This window comes from Carcharodon carcharias, chromosome 13 (assembly GCF_017639515.1).
Source record: "Carcharodon carcharias isolate sCarCar2 chromosome 13, sCarCar2.pri, whole genome shotgun sequence".
In the NCBI taxonomy this organism is placed as follows: domain Eukaryota; kingdom Metazoa; phylum Chordata; class Chondrichthyes; order Lamniformes; family Lamnidae; genus Carcharodon; species Carcharodon carcharias.
In genome coordinates this window covers 95,976,647-96,002,563 of record NC_054479.1, presented here as the reverse complement: position 1 = coordinate 96,002,563, position 25,917 = coordinate 95,976,647, and the positions used below count along the sequence as shown (strand labels likewise).

The following is a 25,917-nucleotide window of genomic DNA, read 5'->3' as shown; positions in this document are numbered from 1 at the left end:
AGACTTAGGCTGTACTGGGGAATGACCAGGCTGAGAGAGAGCAATAGCTTTAATGGGGACCAGGGCATCAAAAGTAGGGGTGAGGGTGCGCTTAAGCATCTCAGTGGTATTAGTGGTATTGTCACTGGACTAGTATTCCAGAGACCCAGGGCAACGGGTTCAAATCCCACCATGGCAGATGAAATTTGAATTCAACGTAAATCTGGAATTAAAAATCTAATGGTGACCACAAAACCATTGCTGATTGTTATAAAAGCCCATCTGGCTCACTCATGTCCTTTAGAGAAGGAAGCTGCTGCCCTTACCTGGCCTACATGTGAATCCAGGCCCACAGCAATGTGGTTGACTTAACTGCCTTCTGCACAAGGGCAATTATGGATGGGCAATAAATGCTGGCCCAACCAGTGCTGCCCACATCCCATGCACGAATTAAAAATAAACCTCAGCCAGCTTTCCATCAATGCCATGATGTTGATACAATCACCTGCAACAAACTCATGGATTGTAAGGCCCTTGCTCATGAGTAATGGACATTCTGGAGGGAGATGCAGAGAGGAGTGATAAGAGTTGGACCTCTGACATAGTCCACAGGATCAGCATTGGGAAAGGTGTTGGACAGACTTGAGATTGGAAAGATCACTCCCCAGTTGGTGCACTGAGCTGGACAGTTAGTGAGAGAGTAAGAAAGTAGGAAATTTGCATTGTTGCTTGTGAGGAGACGGTTATGAGTGCCTCGATGGGCCTTTCAGAGAATGTCAAGAGAGTCGCAAAGAGAAGCTGCAGAATTATCTAAGAGGGAGTCAAACCTGGGATGGCAGCAAGGGAACAGGAAGGTTAAGGAGCGCTGATGGCTTAGAGTCAGGATTTGGGAAGGCAGATTAGCCAAGAGGCCAAAATTTATCACTCAGCCAACACTGAAAACTGATGACTTATTTCATTGTTGTTTGTGGGAGCTTACTGTGTGAAAATTAGCTATTATATTTCCTACAGCACAATGACTACACTTCAATAGTGCTTTACTGCACTGAAAGCACATTGGTTGTAAAGCCTTTTCCGTAGTCCTGAACTGATGAAAGGCACTATATAGATTATTTATTTCTCTTTCTTTCTGTTCTTCTCTATTTCTCTCTCTCTCTCTCTTTCTCGTAGCCTGGAAACTGTATCCAGCAGTTTGTACTAACTGACTTTCCATTAATTCTGTGTCACACACAGCTGGAGGTTACAAGTTGTAGCTGATGTGAAGGAGAGGCCCAACAAAAATGGGAAACAATGTTTGCCACTGGTCTGACACTGAACAGTCCTTTGTTTACTTTTAATTACTGGCAGTAATTGGGAGGAAACGCTGTGTTGCAAATTGCTGCTGTTTTGCCAGTTTTAAAGCATCATCATCGCAAGTTGGATTTTTCAACTTTCAATGATCAGAGCTATACAGCTAAGATCTAGTATTCTTTCTGAAACATGGAGAAGTGCAGGAAAGTTTAGTGAGGGAAGGCTTTGCCACTCAATCTTGCCTGCCAGAAGTATGTTAGGGAATGAGGCACGGTGGTCAGTATTCTCAATACCCCAATCTGACTAAAAAAATCGTCTGCACAAAGAGCCTCACCACGCACAATCCACCCCAATGTACTTTGCCCAAACTGCTGCAAAAATGATCTGTATTCATGGCCATCATCAAGGCACGGGATGCTGCAGATGCTGAAAATCTGAAATAAAAACAGAAATTGCTGGAAATACTGAACAGGTCAGGCAGCATCTGTGGTAAGAGAAACAGAGTCAATGTTGATGGCCTTTCCTCACAACTAACAGGAGTTCATCGACCTGAAACGTGAACGCAGGAATTGTGTTGCATTTTCTGATGAGCCCAGTTCTTGGAACAGTTTGGTTTGTGAGTCAGTTTGTGAGCCAGCAAATTGAATACAAGAACAAAATTCATACTGTTCTAACAGTCTATGTACTTTACAAACCTATCAGTGTATCTTTCTGATTTTGTATTTTGGCTTTCGCTAAAACAGTCATAATTTGTAAACCCAGATAATTCACCATTTAGATCTGTGCTTGAGCAAGGAGAATGTGTATTGCTACAAAATCTACTGGAGTAACAAACTCTCTTTGAAGTGGAACCTTTCATAAAAAATGTATTTTTTGCAATGAGCTGTGAGGGTTTAATGCATACTACTGGGCCAATAAAAAGTGTAGTGTTTCAGTGAGCATGCATTCACTGAGAAGACAGGGAAATTTAAATTTTTAAACTGTACGATCTCTTTCTTGGTTGTGTCCATTTGCAACTCAGATGTGTTCCGAGAAGGAAAAGACAGTAAAATTTGGGAAATGACTGGGAACTGGTCTTGTATACCTTAAAATGGAACTCCAGTTCGGACCAGTACCAGTGGTTTCCAAGTTTTACCAGTTATTTTTTCTGGGTTGGACCAGATTTCTGATTTGTTCTCCAATGGGGACCAAACCCAGCCTAAAGTTTGTCTGGAATGTATAATTTGATCTTGCATGTTGTAACATAATTCAATATTCTCTGGTAGTGTTTTTACGATCCATTCAGGGAATATGCATTTTTACATGCATGTTGTAGCCTGGAGCTATGAGTGATGGTGGAGGCTCCATTTTCTTTCCACCATGTGGCTTTTTTTCATATTCATTCATGGGATGTGGGTGTCACTGGCTAGGCCAGCATTTATTGCCCATCCGTAATTGCCCTTGAGAAGATGGTGGCAAACTGTCTTCTTGAACCACCACAGTCCTGGCTGACCAGGAATCTCTCCCACTTTTACCACCTGCCATTGGCGTGTGGCGGAAGGATTTGCAAATTGATACCCAACTTGTTTGGCCACGTTATAAACACGCTTTCCTTGATCATTAAGTCCCTGGGTGGGACTTGAACCTGCAGCTTCTAGCTCAGAGACAAAACCTCCCTCAATATCCTCTGCATTGTGTCATTTAATCCTGCCATTGTCAGGCAGGCAAACAGGCCTGAAGAGTTCAGAGCTGCTGTGATTATATGTAACTGAGAAAGGTACAAATCATGTGAGAACCATGATATGATAGAATGCACAAAGTGAAGCTGTTGTTGGCTCTGTGAAGACCCCCTGTTATTTAGTCTCCCGCAATTGTAATTTTCCTTGCTTGATAAAAGAAAAGACTTTACTGCTTTGGTGTTTTATGTGTTTTTATTCCTTCTGGATATGATAAAAACTGCCTTCACTTGCCTTAACGCTCCCCCTCCTCCCCACAGCAAGGCAGTTTCAGGCTCCAGGCTGGACAACCCAATGTGCTCCGTCAGGCCCCATCTCTGGTTTCCTCTCCAGGCAACTCTCTGGAGTCTAGGCTCAAATACAGAATATTAGCTTTAAATTAAAGGGGCACCAATTCAAATCAGTAAAAAATAAATTGAGGGCTGATCTAAGGATCTAAGGAAATTCATGTTCACACAGTGTGGCCAACACATGGGATGGGCTTCTAGATAGGGCACAGTTGACATCCTTGAAACAGTTGGAAACTGAAATGTGGCTTTAGCCTCTGTCAGGGTAGATGAAATAAGGTGGGCTGAATGGTCTTTCTCAGCTAAAGCCTCTGTTCAAGTGGACACTTTTAGCAAAGCATTCCATGTTTTAATAACCCTGTTTAATAGCCCTGACTGACTGTGTATATGCACAGTCCCAAAAAAGTCCAGTCTTTGGGTTCGCCATACGGGTGTGCATCCTTGCAAGCAACCACTCTGCTCTTTTATTGGCACAAGGCTATATTATATTTAGTGGAGTCTGGGCAGTATTGATCTGTTGGCTCTGATATATTTACTTCATTTTGATTCATCGCACAAGAATATTTCACAAATTGACACATGGAAATGGCAGTACAGAAGTCTAGCATTTGAGCTGCTGCCAGCTCATCAACCATTATGTTGATTCTAATCTCATTTCCCTTCCCCTTTTGAATGCTTGGTGATCTCTCTCAAATCTCTCTAAATCATGCTGAGAAAGGCTTTAAAATTCTGGAAGCAGTGCAGAGGAGAACCACGACAGGACTGCTGAGTTATGTGAAATGGCTGGAAAACCTAATGCTTTTTGCCTGGAAAGTAGGCATCGGTGAAAGGTGATTTTGTAGAGGCAGATTAGATAAGGAGTAGGAATGGAAAATGCAAAGGCAGGATATTAGCTTTAAATTAAAGGGGCACCAATTCAAATTAGTAAAAAATAAATTCAGGGCTGATCTAAGGAAATTCATGTTCACACAGTGTGGACAACACATGGAATAGGCTTCTAGATAGAGCATAGGTGACATCCCTGAAACAGTTGGAAGCTGAAATGTGGCTTTAGCCTCTTTCAGGATAGATGAAATAAGGTGGGCTGAATGATCTTTCTCAGCTATAGCCTCTGTAACAAAGCATTCCATGATTTAATAACCCTGTGCTTAAAAAAAAACTTCCACTAGTGATCTTCGGCCTCCTTTGTACATTCTACAAATGGAGTGCAGAGAAACTAATAAGAGGCCAATAAATATTAAAAATAGATTTGAAAATTCAGAGCGTTTGGGTCTGTGCAGTTCTGGGAGATTGACAGTATCACAGTGGCTGGACTGGGAAAGGGGTAAGACATTGCCCAGCTTAGTGCAATTCCAAGAATCTGTACCCTTGATTTAATTAGTTGCATCCACAGAGAGTAAATCAAATGTTCTGTGAGCACCAATGCTAGTTTGCATCCGTCAGCACATTTCAGTCTTGAAATGTGCTCAGATTTGGGAAGTCTGAAAGGCTTCTCAGGAACATTAAAGACAGCTTCTGTCTAACTGGCGGATACAGGATAAATTATATAATGAAATTCTTGAGAAACACTAAGACAATCATGCATTTGTAATTGTGCCGCTGTTGTACTTCAGTTTCAGTAAGGAAGGGAAGAAAGAATTCTTATTTATAATGTGGGTCTCAGGTTCACAATGTCTTATAAAACACTTTTTGGTTGTGTTTGAATAGACCCATGGGACCTTTTTATGTTCACTTAAACAGGCAGATGGGACCTAAGTGAATCGTCTCGTGTGAAGAACAACGCCTCCCATGACGCTGCTTTCCTCAATACGGCACTGAACTGTCAGCCTAGATTATATGCTCAGCCCTGGAGTGGGACTTGAAACCCATGGCTTTCTGACTGCTGAGAGTGCTACAACAACAATTTGGAATTATATAGGGCTTTTGATGTAGTAAAATGTAAAACAGTAACTTCACAGGAGCGTTAGCAAACAAAATTTGACACTGTAAGGACACATACATGGCCAGAAGCTGGGTTAAAGAGGTAGATTGTAAGGTGTGTCTTAATTGAGGAAAAAGCGGTAGCGAGGCAGAGAGGTGTAGGGAGTGCATTTCTGAGTTCAGGCCCTAGGCAACTGAAGACAAAGACACCAATGGTGGAGTGATGAAAATTGGGAATGCACAAGAGGCCAAAATTGGAGGAATGCAGAGATCCCAGAGGGCTGGAGGAGGTTACAGAGATAGGGAGGGGTAATGTCATGGAGGGATTTGAGTGCAAGGGTAAGAAGTTTAAAATCATTGAGTTAAGCTGACTCTGAATTAAACCGACTGGTACTGGATAATGCTTGGCGTCTATGTCTGATCTGCAATACAGTGGGTCCTCATTTAGAGTTGTAGCTGTGTTCCTGAATATCACAATTCTAAGTGAAACAACTTCAAGTGAATCCTGTGTTCCCATAGGAATCAATGTTAAAGCCGGAGTTGGGTTCCTTTGGACATTTCTTGCCCCAGAGAAACCAATGTACAAGCTGAAATACTGTACCATACATGTGCAGCACTGTGCATTCTTAGCTGGAATAACTTGCATAATAAAATAAATCACAATGTTACATAAATACTGTATAAATTCAAATTAAGTAATACTAAATCACCCAAACAAGCCCCAGGTAGCACAGTTTCTGTGTCTCATCTACAACACTCCTGAAACTCAGCTCAACTTTTTGCTTGCATTTTTTTCCCTCTGTCTGTCTGTCTGCCTGTCTCTCTCTCTCCCTCTCCTTTCTCACACTGTCTGCCTGTCTCTCTCTCTCCCTCTCCTTTCTCACACTGTCTGCCTGTCTCTCTCTCTCTCTCCCCTTTCTCACACTGCCTGTCTCTCTCTCTCTCCTTTCTAACTCTGTCTGTCTGCCTCTCTCTCCGTCTCTCTCCTTTCTAACTCTGTCTGTCTGCCTCTCTCTCTCCCTCTCTCTCCTTTCTAACTCTGTCTGTCTGCCTCTCTCTCCTTTCTAACTCTGCCTGTCTGCCTCTCTCTCTCCCTCTCTCTCCTTTCTAACTCTGTCTGTCTGCCTCCCTCTCTCCCTCTCTCTCCTTTCTAACTCTGCCTGTCTGCCTCTCTCTCTCACTCTCTCTCCTTTCTAACTCTGTCTGTCTGCCTCTCTCTCTCCCTCTCTCTCCTTTCTAACTCTGTCTGTCTGCCTCTCTCTCTCCCTCTCTCTCCTTTCTAACTCTGTCTGTCTGCCTCTCTCTCTCCCTCTCTCTCCTTTCTAACTCTGTCTGTCTGCCTCTCTCTCTCCCTCTCTCTCCTTTCCACTCCATCTCACCCCCATCCCCTCATCCTCACCTCCACCTCAGCCCAGGTCAGTGATTCAACAACCCAAGGCTCTAGCCAACTCCCAGTATGAGGCTGCACCTGGGCCTGGAGCCTGAACGACTTCCTAATAATCTGCAGGGGGCTGAGTCTCTGTATGGGGGCCATAAATGGAGCCTGGGGTTCTGGGTTGTGGATGGAGCTGGGGGGTAGTGGATGGAGCCAATTGGGGGGTCACCCCCTCCAAACCCCCCAACCCAACCCTCACAGTTCACCACCCAATTGGCGGCCAGCCTTGTCCTGAGCTCCTGCTCCCGGGTCTTGGGCCTCGCTCTCTCCCTGCAGCCTCAGCCTCTGGCTACGACGATGGTTACTCGGCATCAGAACAAGGCAGCGGCTGACCCAGAGTTCAATGTGCGGAGATAGGCGGAACCAGAGGGCAAATGATGTAAAACCAAAACCAAAAGTGGCAACTCAAATCAGAAAAACAGGCTCTAAAAGAATAGACAGCATTAAAACACAACAACACTGAGAGTTAAAGTGAGGACTTACTGTACTGTTGTGGTGTATTCCTAATCATTGGGCTAAGTATTCCCAGAAGGAAAAAACAGTTCTGACTAGTGTTCTTATTTTCCAGTTTTTAATGTTTTTTTTTTCCTTCTGGTTTCTTATTTTATTAAAACAACAGGACAAATGACTTGCTTCATCATCATTTAAAAGTTTGTAGCTAAGTTGTAAGAGTGCGCAATTTGGAAATGTAAATTCCTGGTTTTCTTAGCATTAGCAAAATGAAAGAGCCAATAACAATGCTTCTGTAATAGTAGGGGGAAGGGATCATTTGCGCGGATATATCGGAAAGGAAGCAGGGAGCATTTTGGGTAATGAGTTCCAGAATTTGACAGGAAGGGACAGAGCATGAAGTCATAAAAATGCACCAGCAAATGAGACTGGAAATAGTAAAAAAAAGAGTTTAAGGCCCTGGTGGAATCGTCCCATCTTTGCATTAAGTGTGGTAGCAGGTGGGTAAAACACCATTTTACCTGCTGGTCACAATGGTGGCTTTTCATGCCGTATCATTCCAAACTCACTGCATTAATTATGCATTCCCAGGAAATACACCGTTTCCATGGTGGGTGGGGTCTCATTCTTAAGTCTGAAGGCCCCTTAGTGCATCCCGGAGTGCTGGCCACCACTTAGGTGGCCAGAGATTAGTGCGCTGCATGGCTGCCTGAAACCCCACCCACCTCTGCCCCATTCAACTCAACCAATTGGTGGTAGCTTTTCCCACTGGACTGCATGCTGTGCTCTCAGCCCACATCGGCTTGGTGGGGGGAGAGCAAGGGCTACCCTGCGGATGAAGTAGTGCACAAGCACCTGCAGAGTGGGAGAGGCAGAGTGGGTGAGGGGAAAGGTGCAGGCAATCTCCTAACCCATGCTGCAAGGCTGTACTGTTAGCCTGAACCATGGGGGAGACTGGTCCACATCGGGATGATAATGTTGCAAGACACTGTGAGCGCTTCCCAGGGTCTATAGACACTGCCTTTCATTCCTGCAGATGGCTGATAACCAGTGTCGCTGAAGATTTCCCATGTCTAGGGAATGCAGATGTATTACAATGAGGTTCCCGATGTCCGATGGCGGAAATGCAGCCTGCCATTGGCGAGCAGAGCAGACGATCACAAACTGGTTTCATGACATCATGAAACTGATTTTTGGCCTTCTCACCATATTGTCAGCTCACGCCACCAAACACGCCTGATGCCAGTGAAAATCCCAGCCCTGTAACTTGAATGCACATAGCATCTGTAGCAAAAGGGGATGAATTGTTAGCACAGATTGAAATAAATATGTATGACCTGATAGAGACATGGTTGAAAGGTGACCAAGGCAAGCACCTGAATGTTGAAGGGTTTTTGATACATTGGAATGACAGGAAGGTAGGAAAAGGTGCCGTGGTAGCTCTGTTAATTAAGTATGGCATTAGATCAGTACTGAGAGAACACCTTTGTTTGAAAGAGCAAGATGTATTATCAGTTTGAGTAGAGTTAAGAAATAGTAAAGGTAAGAGATCACTAGTGGGGCTAGTTTATCAGCCCCCTAACAGTAATTATATTGTAGGATAGAGCATACAGGGAGAAATAAATGGGATGTGTGAGAAAGGTACCACAATAATCATGAGTGACTTTAGTCTACATGTAGATTGGGAGAAACGGATTAGGAAAGGTAGCCTGGAAAGTGACTTCATAGAATGCTTTCAGGACAGTTTCTGAGAGCAGTATGTTCTAGAGCCAACCAGAGAGCAGGCTATCCTCAACCTGGTAATGTACAATGAGATAGGATTGATCAATAACCTTATGTTAAAGGAGCCGCTAGGTGATAGTGATCACAACTTATCGCATTTGATGTTCACTTTGAAATGGAGAAGTGTGGGTCCTTGACTTGTGTTTTAAACCCAAATAAAGATGGCTATGTGAATATGAAGGCAGAGTTAGCTAAGGTGGCCTGGGAAACTGTTGAAAGGGTAGAAGAATAGACCTTTTTTAGAACACATTTCTCAAGTTAATAAAACTTGGAGATGATCCCTAAAAGTATATGAGTTGCAGCAGCAGGCAGACTTTTAAGGAGATGTTTAATAACACTCAGAAAAGATTTATCCTAGTGAGAAAGAAAGGCCCTTTGTGAAGGATGCATCATCCATGGCTAAATAAAGAAGTTAAGGATAGTATCAAATTGAAAAAAAACTGTACAAATCTTCAAAGATTAGCAGTAGGTCAGAAGATTGGATAGAACTTAAGAACCAGCAAAGAGTGACTGAAAAAAAAGGAGAAAGTAGAGTATGAGAGAAAGCTAGCTAATAATATTTTTTAAAATAGTAAGAGTTTCTACACGTATTTGAATAGGAAAAGAGTAACTAAAGCTAGTGTTGGTCCACTCGAGAGAAAGTCTGGGGAATTGATCATGGAAAACTCTTGAAAGGCTCTTGAAAACCAAGAGGTGATAGGGAGGGTTGAACTTAACAAAATCACCATCACCAGGGAAAAGGTGCAAGGAAAACTATTAGACCAAAGGCAGACATGTCCTCAGGACCAGATGGCCTGCATTCTAGTGTTTTAAGTGGCGGCACAGATAGAAGATGTATTGCTTATAGTCTTCCAAAATTCTTTAGATTCTGGAAAGGTTCCAGTGGATTAGAAAATAGTTGGTGTAACACCTTTACTGGAGAAAGGAGGGAGGCAGAAAGCAGGAAACTATCAGCCAGTTAGTCTAACATTTGTCATAGGGAAAGTGCTAGAATCCATTATTACCAACGTTATAGCAGGACACTTAAATAATCATGATTTGTTCAAGCAGAGCCAACATGGCTTTGTGAAAGTGAAATTGTGTTTAACTAATCTGTTTTCTGATGAAGTAGCATTCAAGGTGGATAAAGAGGAACCAGTAGATCTGGTGTGGTTGGATTTCCAGAAGGCATTTGGTAAGGGACCACATCAAAGGTTATGACACAAGATAAGAGCACATGGTGTAGGTAACATGTTAGCATGGATAAAAGAATGATTGGTTAATAGGAAGCAATGAAGGGATAAATGGATCTTTTTCGGAATGGCAAGCTTTAACTAATGGAGTGCCACAGATATCATTGCTGGAACCTCAACTATTTACAATCTATAGCAGTGATTTGGATGAAGGGAGTGAATATATGGTCGCTAAGTTTGCCAATGACATCAAGATAGGTAGGAAAGTAAGTTGTCAAGAAGTGGTAAAGAGCCAGAAAAGTGATATAGGTAGGTTAAGTGAGTGGGCAAAAATTTGGCAGATGGAGTATAATGTGGGAAAATGTGAACATGTCCGTTTTGGCAGGAAGAATAGAAAAGCAGCATATTATCTAAATAGTGAGAGATTGCAGAACTCAGTGGTACAGAGGGATCTAGGTGTCCTAGTGTGTGAATCACATAAAGTTAGTATGCAGGTACAGCAAGTGATTAAGAATGCAAATGGAATATTGACATTTATTACAAGAGGATTGGAATATAAAATTAGGGAAGTTTTACTACATCTGTACAGGGCATTGGTGAGTCCACATCCAGGGGAGAATTTTCTCCCTGATGGGCAGGCCAGTCAGGAGCAGGTGCCGGCGGGCCTGGTGCCAATCACCGCCCGTGATCGGCTGCATGCCCCCATTTTAACTGGCCACCTTAATTGGCCCAGCGTGATGCGCTTCCGGCAACATTCAGTGCTACCTGTGCGGGCAGGGGGAGGAGGGAGAGTCGGGGCCTGCACTCTTTCAGGCATGCGCGCGAAAGAGCGCAGAAATCTCCCTGAGGCATGGAGCTGCCTCAGGGAGATTAAGTTCAGAATGAAAGTTTTTAATAAAGAGAGATAAAAATTATTTAGACAGTGTCACATGAGCTGGGACATGTTTATGAAGTGTGGAAAGGATAATTATTTAATTATTAAACGCTTCATGAAATCTCATCCCACCCGTGGATGAGGTTTCATGAAAAACGCGAAGGCCACTTGGGCAATTTGCCTGCCCGCCAACCTTAAGGTTGGACAGGCAGCCTCGTTAATTATGTAAATTGGTTTTTAAATGGCCTTAACAGAGCTTTGATGGTTCGGCGGGCATGCAGCCACCTCCGGTGCGTGCCCGCCGAATAGAAGATGGGAATGACGCACGGTGACGTCGAGACACACACTCAATGTCACCACGCATCATTTTACGTGTCAACGGGCAGGGCCAACTCCCGCACGCCAAAGAGAAAATTCTCCCCCTGGAGCACTGTGTACAGCTTTGGTCCCCTTATTTGAAAAAAGAAATAATTCCTTTGGAAGCAGTTCAGAGAAGGTTCACTGAAATCATTCCTGGGATGAAGGGATTGTCTTATGAAGAAAGGTTGAACAGGTTAGGCCTACACCCATTGGAGTTTAGAAGAATGAGAAGTGATCTTATTGAAACATATAATATACAGAGGGGATTTGATAGGGTGGATACCAGAGGATGTTTCCCCTTGTGGGGGAGACTAAAATTAGGGCATATAGCTTAAAAATAAGATGTCTCTCTTTTAAGACAAAGATTAGGAGAAACCTTTTCTCCCAAAGGGCCATTGGTGTGTGGCATTCTCTTCCCCAGAAAGTGGTAAAGGCTGGGTCTCGGGATTAGACAGATTGTTGTTAGGCAGTGGAGTCGAGGGTTATGGGGGGCAGACAGAAAAGTGGAGCTGAGACCACAACCAAATCAGCCATGATCTTATTGAATGGTGAAGCAGGCTTGAAGGGCTAAATGGCCTACTCCTCCTATGTTTTTATGTTCCGTCTTGCGTTCCCATGTAATATTCTTCCCCAGCAGCTAACAAGGTACTTTTCTTGTCTGAAGTTCCAGATGTGCACTAATCCAGATGTGCAATGTGAAACATTTGTGGAAAACAGCTCAATGACTGGGGGGAAGAAATCCAGTTCACTGCCCAATTCAGTATGTGCCTGGATCTGTGCAGTAAGTTTTGTCAACAGTGATTCATAACACTTTGATGTTGAAGCCAATAGATGCCAGAGTGAATGAAAATACCAAAGACTGAGTTGAGGAATGCGATGGTGTTAGCTAACAGTATGTGCATACCCCTTTTGACAGGGTCTGCAAAGAAGAGATGTAAATCTTTCATATTCTTAACCTGCAACCTATAAATGCAATCAGATTTCCTAATGTAAAGGGATCCATTATATTACTATTTATCCACTGTTTACTTTTTAATAATTTCCTCAGGGTAGTGTCCTCGGCCCAACCATCTTCAGCTGCTTCAACAATGACCTTTCTTCCATCATAAGGTCAGAAGTGGGGATGTTCGCTGATGATTGCACAATGTTCAGCACCATTTGCAACTTCTAAGATATTGAAGCAGTCCATGTCCAAATGCAGCAAGACCAGGACAATATCCAGGTGTGGGCTGACAAGTGGCAAGTAACATTCACACCACGCAAGTGTCAGGCAATGGCAATCTCCAACAAGAGAGAATCTAATCATCACCCCTTGATGTTCAACAGAATTACCATCACTGATTCCCCCACCATCAACATCCTGGGGGTTACCATTGACCAGAAACTGAATTGGACTAGCCATATAAATACTGTGGCTACAAGAGCAGGTCAGAGGCTATGAATCCTGTAACGAGTAACTCACCTTCTGACTCCCCAAAGCCTGTCCACCATCGACAAGGCACAAATCAGGAGTGTGATGGAATACTCCCCATTTGCCTGGATGAGTGCAGCTTCCACAACACTCAAGAAGCTTGACATTTGACATCCAGAACAAAGCAGCCTGCTTGATTGGCACCACATCCACAGGCATTCACTCCCTCCACCACCGACACACAATAGCAGCAGTGTGTACCATCTACAAGAAGCACTGCAGGAATTCACCAAGGCTCTTTAGACAGCACCTTCCAAACCCACGACCACTACCATCTAGAAGGATCAGGGCAGCAGTTGGATGGGAACACCACCACCTGGAAGTTCCCTTTCAAGTCACTCACCATCCTGACTTGGAAATATATCACCATTCCTTCACTGTTACTGGGTCCTTGAAATCCCTTCCTAACACCACTGTGGGTGTGCCTACACCAGGTGGACTGCACCGCCACCTTCTCAAGGGCACCTAGGGATGGACAATGAATACTGGCCCAGTCAGCGAAGCCCACATCCTGTGAATGAATTTTTAAAAAAATTTTAATATATTTTATGAATGAAAATTGCGTTGCTATCTAAATGGCATCATTGGAGCTCCATTTCAATATTACAATATTCACACTGTTATGATCCCAGCGGTGTTACTACTGGACAGGTCAGATCCCAAGGTAGAACCTGGGAAATGTGGAGGGCAGCTACTGAACAGAGTTACAGGAGTCAGCTGGTGAACTTCTAACAGAGGAATAAAACCTTTATTAAACAAGAAAAGATGAACTACATTGCAATACTCTTTCACCCACAACTATAGCTTGACAGACATTTACAGATCCTTAAGGATAACATAAGAAGACACAAAAGCTATCTTATACTCTAATGTTCACAGTAAGTACACAGTCCATGTAAATCAGTAGGCAACCTGTGGTCAAATACACCACACTCTGAAACCAAGTGACAGATTCCACCTCAAACAGATGCTATGAATCTCTCCAACTCCCCCTAGACGCTTCCCACCCTGTGAGCCAACCAGTCTCACTGAGCTCTATCTTTCACATAGGGATATTCAATCTTCACGCTCAAAGAACTCGCTTTGGAATCTCCTCCCAAACGACATTTTCTCTCAGATGCCTTCCACAAGGGCCCACTTCCAGGGTTTCGAACTCTCCTGCTGATGTTCCTCTACCCTAGATCACCGCATGCATTTAAGTTTTGCCTTCCACACGTGCTCTCCCAGATGCTCAGCCATGCCAACAGAACACCACTGCTTCACATGCCCATAGCAAGGAGTCACCAACCTTTGGCTGTCTCCTTGGATTTTCTGGCTTCTCACAAGCACACTTTGCCTTGAGTCTGCTTCCTGCAGCTTCCTCTCTTTAATTCAGAGTCTTTCCATTTGGGACTAAATCCCGTGATGGCAGCGGAGACAGGAATGTCTCCCGCTGTGGAAGGCCGACGGGAAACCATGTCATATCTTCCGGCCCCAACATAATTAATTCTGCATCTGGGGGTTTCACACTATCTTCAGTTGCAGGGTGGGCTTGATGGCACATGTCCTACCATCATATCAGGGTGTCATATTTAAAAGGTGCCCAGACATCCACAATGTCAAACCAAAAACAGAGAGAGGTCTGCAATGTCACCCGCTGGCCCAGCTCTGAAATCTATGACAACTCCCTGCACATCCTCCTGGACCATGTTGAGGTGCACAGGAATGTGCTATACCCGCCTGATGGGAGGAGGAGGGGGCCGAGCATGGATAGCAATGCTATATGGGGACAAGTGACCGATGCCATCAATGTCCAGCGGGTGCACAACAGGTTGGCAACACAGTGCCAGGAGAGAATGAACAGCCTTATTCGCTCTGCCAGGGTAAGTCTCATCAGATGGTCACATAAACTACAAAGATGCCAATGTGTCAGGGTCCAAGGCCCAGTGGCAATGGCATGCCTTGCTGCACAGTCCCACTTCAGTGCATCAATACTGCAGTGGAGTGCTCGCTTCACCCTTTAGTAGACATGGAAAGCTGCATGGAAGGGAGATGGGAGTTGATTGAATGACGGAAATGAGGGGGAACTGGCTTAGGTGCAGAGGGAACCAGCAACCTCTGCAAATCACATGCTTGTCTGAGCCTTCCCCTTGCATGTGGATCTGCTCAGCACTCTGGAGGGAGCTGGTCCACAACCCTTCTGCCAAATTCACACCAGTGATGATGTGTCACAAAAGTGAGCCAACTTATAAGGGGAGGTATGATAAATGAACTAATTTCCGCTGCTCCAATCCATGTAACATGCAAGTCCTCTCAAACATTCTCTTTGAACAGGAGAAGCCCTGTCGCACTCGCTGAGAACGTGAGGAGAGGGGTGGTGGGGGGTGGGGGTGTGAGGCACGGTTGGCACAACCACTTTTCAGGTCTCTGACGGAATTTGAGGAGAGGGCGTCTGAGCTCGCAGGAGTGGAGTAGGACAGAGCCATTGGTGAGGGGGAGCTGGGACTTGGGCGTCCACCTCGTAAGGACTCATCCATTCAATGCAAACCTGGGGGTCGAATGTGCCTCCATATTGGAGGCAGCTCCTGCACTCTCGCATCTTACAGGTGCCTCCAGGAAGAGAACAAGGCCCGAGGAGGAGGAAGACTCTCTATCAGTCGTCAACCCCAGCCCCAGCCCAGAGATATGCCAGGAGGGAGTGTAAGAGGAGAGTTCCACACCTGTAGAGGCATCACAGCAGTCACTTGCACTCCGATGCAGTGCCTGTGCCCGTCTAACACGAGGCTGTGCTCACTTTCGATTTTGAAAAGATGGTAGTGGTCAAATTCCTCATGTGCTCCCCCATCCTTTCCCCTCTCCCAGTCACCTATGTCCTTTCCCCCATAACAATAGACCCTCCTGGCATAAGCTTTGACCTCCCCACCATCGCCTTCCATCCTAAACCCTTGTCATTCCAGGATGTCGAGGTGAATATGCACATTCCCTTCCTTCCTGAAAATCCCATCCCCATTCACATTCACCTCCCCGACCTTTTTCCCAATCCCAGGGTCCGTGTTTTCCTCGGTATCCCCACCAACCCCCTCACTGCTCCTTCTACCATTACCAATGCACCATCACCCTCCCACAATATCGGCTCCCTCTGCCCCCTTTCAATCTAACCATAACCTCCTACCATGCCGACCTTGTGGTCCCTCCCCAGGAGGCAACCATTGACTCCACAAACCCCTTCCTTTCACATTCACTTGGACTTGCCACTCCTCCCTTATTCCTTCCTCTCGCCTCCTCCTTCCTCCACCCTCACTCCTTCCTCCTCCCATACGCCCTCCTCCCTCCCCTCACTCCTTTCCCCCTTTGAACTCCTTCCTCCACCCCCACACTCCCTTCCCATTTGCACCATTCTCCCCCGTTACACCTTTGCGCCCCTCCCATCTTTGCACCCCCCCTCCCTCCCCCGACACATTCACCTCGTCTCCCATCTTTAATGCCTAGCCCAAGGCCCTCCTCTGCCACTCACACCTAAATCTTCCTCTTCCCCCTCACCACACCACCCACCCCACCTTCGTCACATTCCTACCAGCCCATGGCAAAGTCCATAAAGTTTCAAAGCAAGACTGAAGCATTAGTGAGGTCCATGAAGATCCAAAGCCTCAGTGAAGTTGAAGCTGCTGCATGGAGACCCCCCCGACCTTCCAAGAACTGCTTCATGGCAGAGCCATGTGCATGAAGATCCACCCAGCATGCGATTCATGTGTTCCTCCAAGTTCCGATAGCTGTAGGCCTCCAGCATCATCATCTCCTCGGATATCTGCAGCCTGAGCAAGGCCCTAAAGTTAAGTCCTGACTTCTGCATGTCACGCTTGTCCAGGCATGTTCTAGTCTGGCATGTTTTCCCATTGGCGTAATGGAGAAATGGGTAGGGGGAACAATTCCGTTCAGGCCGCCATTTGCATCCCATTAGTGGGCTGCTAATTGGCTTCATGTTGGCTTCCAGCAGGATTCCTGATTTGCCCTGGCGAGCAACATCGAAAAATCCTGCTGATAATTCACACTGACGTGAAACCAATTTTTGGGCCTCCCGCCGAATTCTGTCCCTCGCCCTCCATTGGACTATTTCCAAGGTTGAAGTTTAAATGAAAAACCTTGAAGATGGTGTCCCCTTCCCGTTCTGTGCCCATTTTTCCTGTAACTCCATCAGCCGGATTTCCATCATTGGCTCAGGAATTGTGAGTCGAAGCCTGAGTGAACAAACACCCACATGGTATTTCACTCCGGGGAGTTAGGGGTGGGCTGGAGTCAGGGCCTCCTCCTCCAGAAATATGTCCAAGATGGGGAATGAGGTGGGCAGATACCGAAGCCGGCAGATTAGAATTCCACTTCCACTCAATGGGACATCAGCCCAGTTCCATGGATGACTGCTATGCTTCCTACCTCTCTTTCTACACCACCCTTCGCCCCCCTCCATATCCTCTCATATTCCCCATGCCCCTCCATACCCTCTCACCCAGAATCCACTATGGACAGAACTCATGAGCCCTATAATAAAACAGGGAAGTGTTTGAAGTGATCATGAAATAAATAATTCACCCATTGAAACTTCTGTTGAAAGGTGCTCCTCTTAGAAGTACATAAAGTTGTCAATCAAACGTTCAGCCATTGAAACTCTCCTTGAAAAAGCTCTCCTCTCAAATACTCATTAAACTGTCAAAATAACCAAACAACCACTCAAAACCTCTTCAAAAATTTAATACTATTAGCTGCTCATGAAACTGTCAATCAAACAAATCACACAGCCCCTCCACAACTGTTTAAGCAACTCCGGATGAACTAAATCCATTAGTTGGATTTGGAACTCAGCCATGTATTCATTATGCACAACATTGCACAATTAAGTAAACAAAACCTACAGGTCGCCTGACCAGATAGTGAGCCACCTGTTCCTTTTTTCCCGAAGGTTCAACAGTTGGAGTTTCAATCAAAGAAGTTTGGCATCCATTCAGTTTTTTTCAAAGGCTCAAGTACAGTGTCCAGATGACCCATTAAAATCAGATTCTCAATACTATCGAATGCAGAGGAGCATTTTATCTACTGGGTAAAGTACTGTAATGCGTGATGAACACTTAAATAATGCTGGTCAATTTAATGGTCATTTACATTTTAGGGACAGAACCTTATGATGAATCGCAGCATTAAAATTATACTTAGCTTATTATACATTTTTCCATTGTGAAATTTGAAGTTGCAAAGAACTTATAAAGTTACCTATCAAATGGTTCCAAACTCCTCAACAGGCTTTCCCCAAGGTTCACAAATTGACTAGCCTGACATGTTTCAAACAGGCTTCACAAACTTACCCACCTCGCTGAAAATGGCAATCTCTAGGAAATTCACTATTCAGATAGGCATTTAAAACGCTGAACCTCATGTGACCTGATGTGAGTGAGCGTCGAGTCACGACCTGCCATGATTCCCACACCAATCAAAATGGCAGGAATTGGGTGGGAAATTTGAACTTAACATCTCCTCGCCTCCATTTTTGGCTGCCACAAGCGGCTTTGCCCAACATTGGGACGGGAAAATCTGGCCCCTTGTTTCAATCTCTCCATAACGTTTTCATTGCTGTCACAGCACTGAACCCTCATGAATGACAGAATGACACGTGATTGTGACTGTGGCGCCTTAATCCTCCTCATCATTCCTGACCTCTCTTTGGCATGATTGACTACACCATCCTCTCACCTATTGATTTTTGTAAGTCACTTCTTTTCCCTCAAATATTCTTACTGATGCTGATACATTTTAAATATTTATATCCTTAATGATTCTTACCCGAATGCAGAGCCTTGTCTTTGAAGTCATTGAAACTTTGACTGAAGGACTTTTAAAGCCTGCAGCTTGCCATGAATAGGTAATTAGGGCAAACATCAGGAATTTCCACAGGGTTGGCCTTGCAGACAAGCACCAATCTAAATATACTCTGTTTTAATAACATATGAAATGAATTAACTCCTATTATGTTCTTATGAAATATTGTTACATTCAGATTGCAGTGTATACTTTTAGTGTTCATTGTTGCTAATAAAATAAAAGGTAATAAATATAATTAAATAGCGCCCAGCTTAGGCTGTACTATTCATTCTGCTATAACTATCACTCTCCTTTGTTTAAGCTCAGGTAAAATGGCATTTTTGAATTGACAGTATAGATGTGGATATTTATGGGCCTAATGGCTTCATTCTGTGCTACATCGCTCCACGTTAACAAAGTCTTATTAAATGTACTTTTTTAAGAAAAAAAATACACAGCAGACACTGATTTACCCCAGATTTTTTATAAATTTTAAAATCTAAGATTCTGGTATGAGTCAGGAAGTAGACTAGACCCCAGGCAGTAAGCAGTGATTTCTCCTTTGTGTTGGTTCTCAACTGATAGCTGAGGTGTGGGCTTATGGTGTAAATTCACGTAGCAAGTGGTCCTGCTAAATGTAGGCTAAGAACCCATGTAAAATTTCAGCACATTCAAGTGCAAAGATCTGTGATATGAAAAAGCGTTGAGTTATAATTCGAAAATGATCTCCGTCACCTGGAACTCCTTGTTGGTTTTGCATTCCCTGTTCTCTTTTCCTCTTGAGATATTCCTGAGATTGTGCCAAGAGTTTTCAGTAACTCAGTAATGCTCCGTAATGCTAAAGCTTTAATGTCTGTGGAGGTGAATAAATTATCCAGTGGGAGTTCTGTTTCAGGCTGGACTGGCTGCGAGTGTAATTACTTTCGGGAAAGGCAGGCTCAACAGAAAGCTATTAAAGTGATTCATTGTGAATTTTTCCGTCAATAGGCAATTAGTGAAAATTACCACAGATATTAAAATGATTACAAAACTTTGGAAATGATTGTACAATTAGTTAAAGATGTGGATGGCCTGCAATGGATTCGTCAGGATTCCATGATGCTTCTACATTTTATTAACCCTATAAAACTTTGTAATACGTAAAGCTGAAGATGCAGTGTGGTGGTTACTCTGTGAAATATAGTTCTGGGCATATTTGCTTCAGTTCACTTAGGTGATGGAAAAAGTTGATGCAGATGCAAAATGGGGAATCCATTCCACTGCACTGATTATTCCTCCATTCCATTCGTAGTTGAAGGAAATAATACCCATAACTGCCTTGGCATCATTAAGATATAATGGAAAATGTGAAGTTTATTTATATTGGGAATTGGTTTATATTCCTAATGGTTGTTTGAAATGTTACTATGATTGTGTTTGACAAACCCCTTTCAGTTGTTCACAGAAGGAAGCATGGGACGAGCAAAGACCACACAGCCCATTAAATGAATTCTTTCTGCAGACTATATGCTGTCCATTCCATCATTGTCTACGAACCTGTTTCCTCTTTTGACAAGAGGCCCAGCAAAGTTTCCTCCATCTCAGAAGTTAAATTGAGTAAAGTTCCATACAACTGACCTAATTTTAAAATCACCATTATCCATCCTAACATTTGTATGGGCCCGAGAGGTATAAAGTGTCACGTTGCATTTGATTTACAAAGCTGCAACAGCATAAGTAGTATCAAAATGTTGCCTCACATCATTTGGGAAGTGACCTTTTCATAATGAAGCCCCTGCATCTCGGCTCCCTCCCAAAATGGAATTATTCTGTGAGCGCATTTCCATGAAAATAAGCAGAGAACACAAAAGCTATACGGTAATGATGAGCTTATCAAGTCTGCAGCAGGATAAGAAATTGAGGGACGACGTTATGAAGGGTTATGATGAGGTAAATTGTGATGGATTGTTTCCACCGGTTGACATGATTGTAATTGAAAGAAATGATCATACAAAAAATTAAAAGGGAGGTTGGAAAAAAATTATGCTTAGAATGTGGTATTTTCTGTCACAAATTGTCACTGAAACAGAGTCCATAAGTTGTTTAAAAAGGAAATTCAATCATTGCTTGAAAAAGCGAAATATTATAGGGTATGGGGAGAAATTAGAAAGGTTACTTCTGAAGAGAAAAACATTAGTGAAGGTTTAATGGGCCGAAAGCCTATTTTGTGTGCCATGGTATTTGTTGAAAAATATAGTATTCCTTGCAATAGTACTCCATGAAAGTAATGGTCCTTTTAATGACAGTTCAGAACATGCAGCTAATACTCAAAGTGTTAAAGCTTCATCTTGACTGGGTAAAGTGAGACTGCCGAACACTTTTGCAAGTTCAGGAACTGCCGGACTAATTGTCAAGTGACTATAGGGAGTGTGTAAAATAGTGGTCATACCACCTAAATTGTTGACTTTTTTTAACTTGCTTACAGAAGTACCCTGACTTTGGACTGTTCTAGTGCACCTTCTAATTAGGGAATCTTACTTTTACTTCTGGTCAGCTGAATATCTGATGTGCAGAAATTGCAATATTTATGCTTAACCATCTGAAAATTAAGCCACTGACTCTCACAGCTGGCATTTTCGTCTAACATAGCAATGCAGTAGCATTGTGGCTGTGCTGCTGGACTCATGGTTCCTGAAGCTTGAGTTCAAATCCCTTCCAAGGCAGCTGGGAAATTTAAATTCAGTTAATTAAATAAATTTGGAATAAAAAGTGAGTCTTAGTAATGGTGACTATGAAATTACCGGATTATTGTAAAAACCAATCTGGTTTGGGAATAACCACATCCCATGAACCAATAAAAAAACCTGTCAAAGCTGGAACTGTCTTGCACTACCCTGCAATATGTTTTTAATTGCCCTTGCTCATGTGTCTACTCCTGGGTATTTGTTGAACTATGTGCTAACTGACTCAGCTTCCTTGTCTGCGCTTCCTGAGTTGTTCCCTGACTTCACTTCAAATGCTTTCTAATTTGTCTGTTGGGTAGGTCCCCCACACCACCAACCTCCTGCGTCGCCACTTAGTTTGTCCATTCACCTGCATTGGAGTGCTTTTTGGACCTCACGATAGCTTCCCCCATCAGGCTATAGTGGACTTGACACATTCCAATGTTGCAATGATTAATTCCAGGTCTAGATTTTCCAATACCTTTCAGAACCCCACCATCCCAGCCACTCTTGCCCTGATTGTTTACCCCACTCTCCTCTGTTATCATTGTTGTGGTTCTTAGATGGGGTTGTTTCTGGTCTGTGTACAGATACTGCTGAGGAAAAACTTCTGGCAAACTTCACCTTTTTAACATAATGCTACGGACACTACGGACTTCATATGAGGCTCTACATAAAACCATCCCTCTCCATGCTCTGTTGTCCTGTGATTTTACATGATTGATGATGTAGATATATATTTACACATTTAACATTAACCTTTTATACTACATCGCCCCCCTCCCCCCCAAGTATCTGACTTTCATAAATACTATTTACATTATCCCACACTTCCAATCTCCAATCCATTGTGTACTGTGTACTATCTCCATCTTCCCCCATGTTCTTGCCTAAAAGAAACAAATGGAGAGATGGAAGTTGAGTTCATCAGTAACATTTACAAGGTGGTGTGCTAATGCATGCAGCTTTGTTTAATAAGAGCATTGATCAAAGCATCTGATTGCAGGGGTGTGCACTTTCAAATGGGTTAATGCCCTGGAATGTATTCTGAACACATTAAGCCTATGTATATGAACTTCATAAATTGGAATTTTACCCCCGGTGTCAACCTGAAAGATTAGTTGAGAAAATGTTGCATGAAGCTAATGAGAAATTTACACAAATTTTCCCAACTGAATTATAGTACCATGTGGACTTTGTCAGGGTAGTATAAAGGACTTATAGATAACTTGCATTTACTTGCACAATTTAATGTAGGAAAATATCCTAAGGAACTTCCCAGGATCATACGAAAGAAAAGAAACTCAAGGTTATCTTTGCTCTCCAGGATTATCTTGGAAGCATTTAAAGCAGAGATCATTAAGCAGACTAGGTTAATGGAAAAACATCCTATTGTAGGTATAGATATTGCATCAGACAGTAGATGAAGAATGTCTCTAATTTTGGGGTTTGAAGTGCTGTTATTGTACAATGTTCAAATGATGGGAGGCAGTCCATACATGGCTGGAGAGAGGTTGCAAAATAATTCACTGATAGAGAAGGTGCGGCTGAAGGGGGGAGAGAGACTGTGATTTAGTACAAATGATATGTCTGTAGTCTTTTTTTTATTCTTTCGTGGGACATGGGCGTCAGTAGCAAGGCCAGTATTTGTTTCCCATCCCTAATTGCCCTTGAGAAGGTAGTGGTGAGCTGCTTTCTTGAACCGCTGCAGTTCATGTGGTGTAGGTACACTCCCAGTGCTGTTAGGAAGGAATTTCCAGGATCTTGACCCTGTGACAGTGAAGAAACAGCAATATATTTCCAAGTCAGGATGTTGTGTGGCATGAAGAGGAACTTTCAGTTGGTGGTGTTCCCATGTTGCCCTTGTCCTTCAAGATGGCAGAGGTCTTGGGTTTGGAAAGTGCTGTCAAAGAAGCCTGGGTGAGTTGCTTCAGTGTATGTTGTAGATATTACACACTGCTACCGTGGTGCATCAGCGGCAGAGGGAGTAAATATTTAAGTTGGTGGATGGATTGGTTCTCAAGTGTTGTTGAAGCCATACTCATCCAAGCAAGTGGAGAGTATTCTATCACCCCTGACTTGTCCTTTGTAGATGGTGGCTTTGGGGAGTCAGGAGGTGAATTATTTGCCGCACAATTCTTCTGACCTGCTCTTGTAGACACAGTGTTTATATGGCTGGTCCAGTTCACTTTCTGGTCAATGGTAACCCCTGGGATGTTGATAGTGGGGGATTCAGCAATGGTAATGCCATTGAACATAAAGGCGAGATGGTTAGGTCAGTGCATTGCAAACATTTTTCCAGCGTGATGCCATTTTAATAGCCCAGAGAGAAAATTCAGATTCAGGGGTGCGAGAGTTGTTGAGTGGGGTGACAGTGTGGCCTTCAGTTGCTAAATGGGAGGGGAGTGAGGTTGAGTACAGTGTGTTTAAACTGCAGGGTTTCACCCTCCTGTTTTGCAGTCTTTTTCTGCTGCAGGAATGAGGTGTCAAAAACCTGCCCATTAGGCCACAACCAACATTAGAAAAAACCCAAAGATCTAAAGGGGCCTCGCAGCTGTTAGCATTCAGTTCGAGCACCATACCAGCCAAAGCTGCCTCAGAGCTTGTGACCTAAGAATCTCGTCTCATGACCCGACTGTGGGTTGCAGCCCACAGGTTGGGAAGTCCTGCTTTTACATTTCTATCTTTCCTCAGCTCTGATGAAGAGTCATCATCAGCCTGGAACATAAACACTGTTTCTTTCCACAGAAGCTGCCTGACCTACTGAATATTTCCAGCATTTCTTATTTTAATTTCAAATTTCCAGCATCTGCAGCATTTGCCTATATACAGCAGGAATGCTGCTATTCAATCCAGTGATGTTATCACCTTGCTCCAAGGTGCTGGGAACTCTGGAATGTTGTAGTTTGGAGTCTTGGTACCAAGGTTCACAATCACTTGCTGAATCTTACACACATGTAGACTGTTCTCTGAATTTTTCATTTATTAGCACCTTCATCTCAAACTATGAATTTCTCTTGCTTCAGTAACACTTTGCACTATACTATTCTTAACAGTAAAATATTGTTTACAGATACCAACTGCAAGTATCTGAAGACCAGAATCTTTGGTATAGCATCGTAGAAGTAGGGGACAAAGACAGAGCATTGAGGTGGAGGGAGAAAAATAACAACTTGCATTTATATAGCACCTTTAATGTAGAAAAATGCTCCAAGGTGCTTCACAGAAACCTAATCAAACAAAAATCAACATCCAACCAAAGGTACAGATACTCGGAGGAATGACTAAAAGGTTGGTCAAAGGAATGGGTCTTAAGGAGGAGTTTAAAGGAGGGCAGAGAGGTGGAGGAGCACGAGGATGTATGAAGGAAATTCCAGAGGTTGAGGCTGGGATGGCTAAAGATGCGACCATCAGTGAGGGAGTAAAATGGGAGAGATACAAGAGGCCAGTGTCAAAGGAATGATGAGTTTGATGGCTGGTGCTGAAAGGCACAAGGAATTTACAGAGATAAGGAGGTGCGAGGAGATGAAGGGATTTAAAGTTGTAGGTTCTGACATGGGTCAGAGTAGGGGTGTTCACTGATTGCACAATGTTCAGTACCATTCACAGCACCTCAGATGCTGAAGCAGACTGTGCCAATATGTAGCAAGACTGGAGTATAATTTCGGAAAATGTGAACTTGTCCACTTTGGCAGGAAGAATAGAAAAGCAGTACATTATTTAAATGGAGAGAGATTGGAGAACTTTGAGATACAGAGTGTCCTGGTATATGAATCACAAAACACTACTATGTAGGTACAGTAAGTGATTAGGAAGGCAAATGGAATGTTAACTTTTATTGCCAGGGAAGAAGAATATAAAAGTAGGGAGGTTTTACTGCAGCTATATAGGGCCTTGGTAAGGCCCCGGGCGGAATTTTCTGTATTCCCTGATATCGGGTGTGTTCAGTGGTGTGAGCGGACAATATGGCAAGGAGGCTAAAAATCGACTTCACGATGTCGTGAAACCAGTTTGCAATCATCCACTCTGCCCATCAATGGCGGGCCACGTTTCCTGATGTCTTGGTGAAAGTGGCCATTCCCGTCCTTCCTGAAAATTCCACCCCCATCCACATTAACCTCCCCGACCTCCTCCTTCCAACCCCTAAGACCTGCATCTGCCTCCAAGTCCCCACCAACCATCCTCACCATCCTTCTACCTACACCATCACATCCTAACCCTCCCACCCTACCACCTCACTCTGCCCTCCGTCATTCTCACCATTCCCTCTTACCACACCCACCCTCAGGGAGGAGGGGGAGGGGGCAAAAGTGTCATGGGGGGTGAAGTGGGGGGGAGGAGGGAGAAGACGGCAACTGTCGGGGTAGGTGTAAGGGGGAAGGAAGGTATAAGGGAAGGAGTCTGGAGGGGGAGGAAGGAGTCCAGAGAGAAGGAGTAGGGGTGGAGGAAGGAGTTAGGAAGTGAGAAGGACGAAGGTGGAGGTATGGGAGGGAGTGGGTCAGGGGAACAAGGAGAGTCTGTGGTTGGGAGTCGGGGAGGAGTTCCAAGGGGGCGGAAGGAGTAGGGTGGGGGGTGGTGGGGTGTCAAGGTGAACAGTGCAAGGGAAGACTCTGTTGAGTCCATGACTGCCTCCTGGGAGCAAACTGAGCACGGGCGT

General features: G+C 43.9%; 2 protein-coding genes across 2 annotated transcripts in view; one reads left to right on the top strand and one right to left on the bottom strand.

The window, feature by feature from the left end:
• rerg (RAS-like, estrogen-regulated, growth inhibitor) overlaps positions 1-25,917 on the bottom strand; it is a 195,381-nt gene that overhangs the window by 165,002 nt on the left and 4,462 nt on the right. The window lies entirely within an intron of this gene.
• ptpro (protein tyrosine phosphatase receptor type O) overlaps positions 20,419-25,917 on the top strand; it is a 139,795-nt gene continuing 134,296 nt past the window's right edge. The window contains exon 1 of the mRNA XM_041203103.1: positions 20,419-20,487. Within this exon, the coding sequence (XP_041059037.1) occupies positions 20,419-20,487 (69 nt within the window). The remainder of the gene's footprint in view (positions 20,488-25,917) is intronic.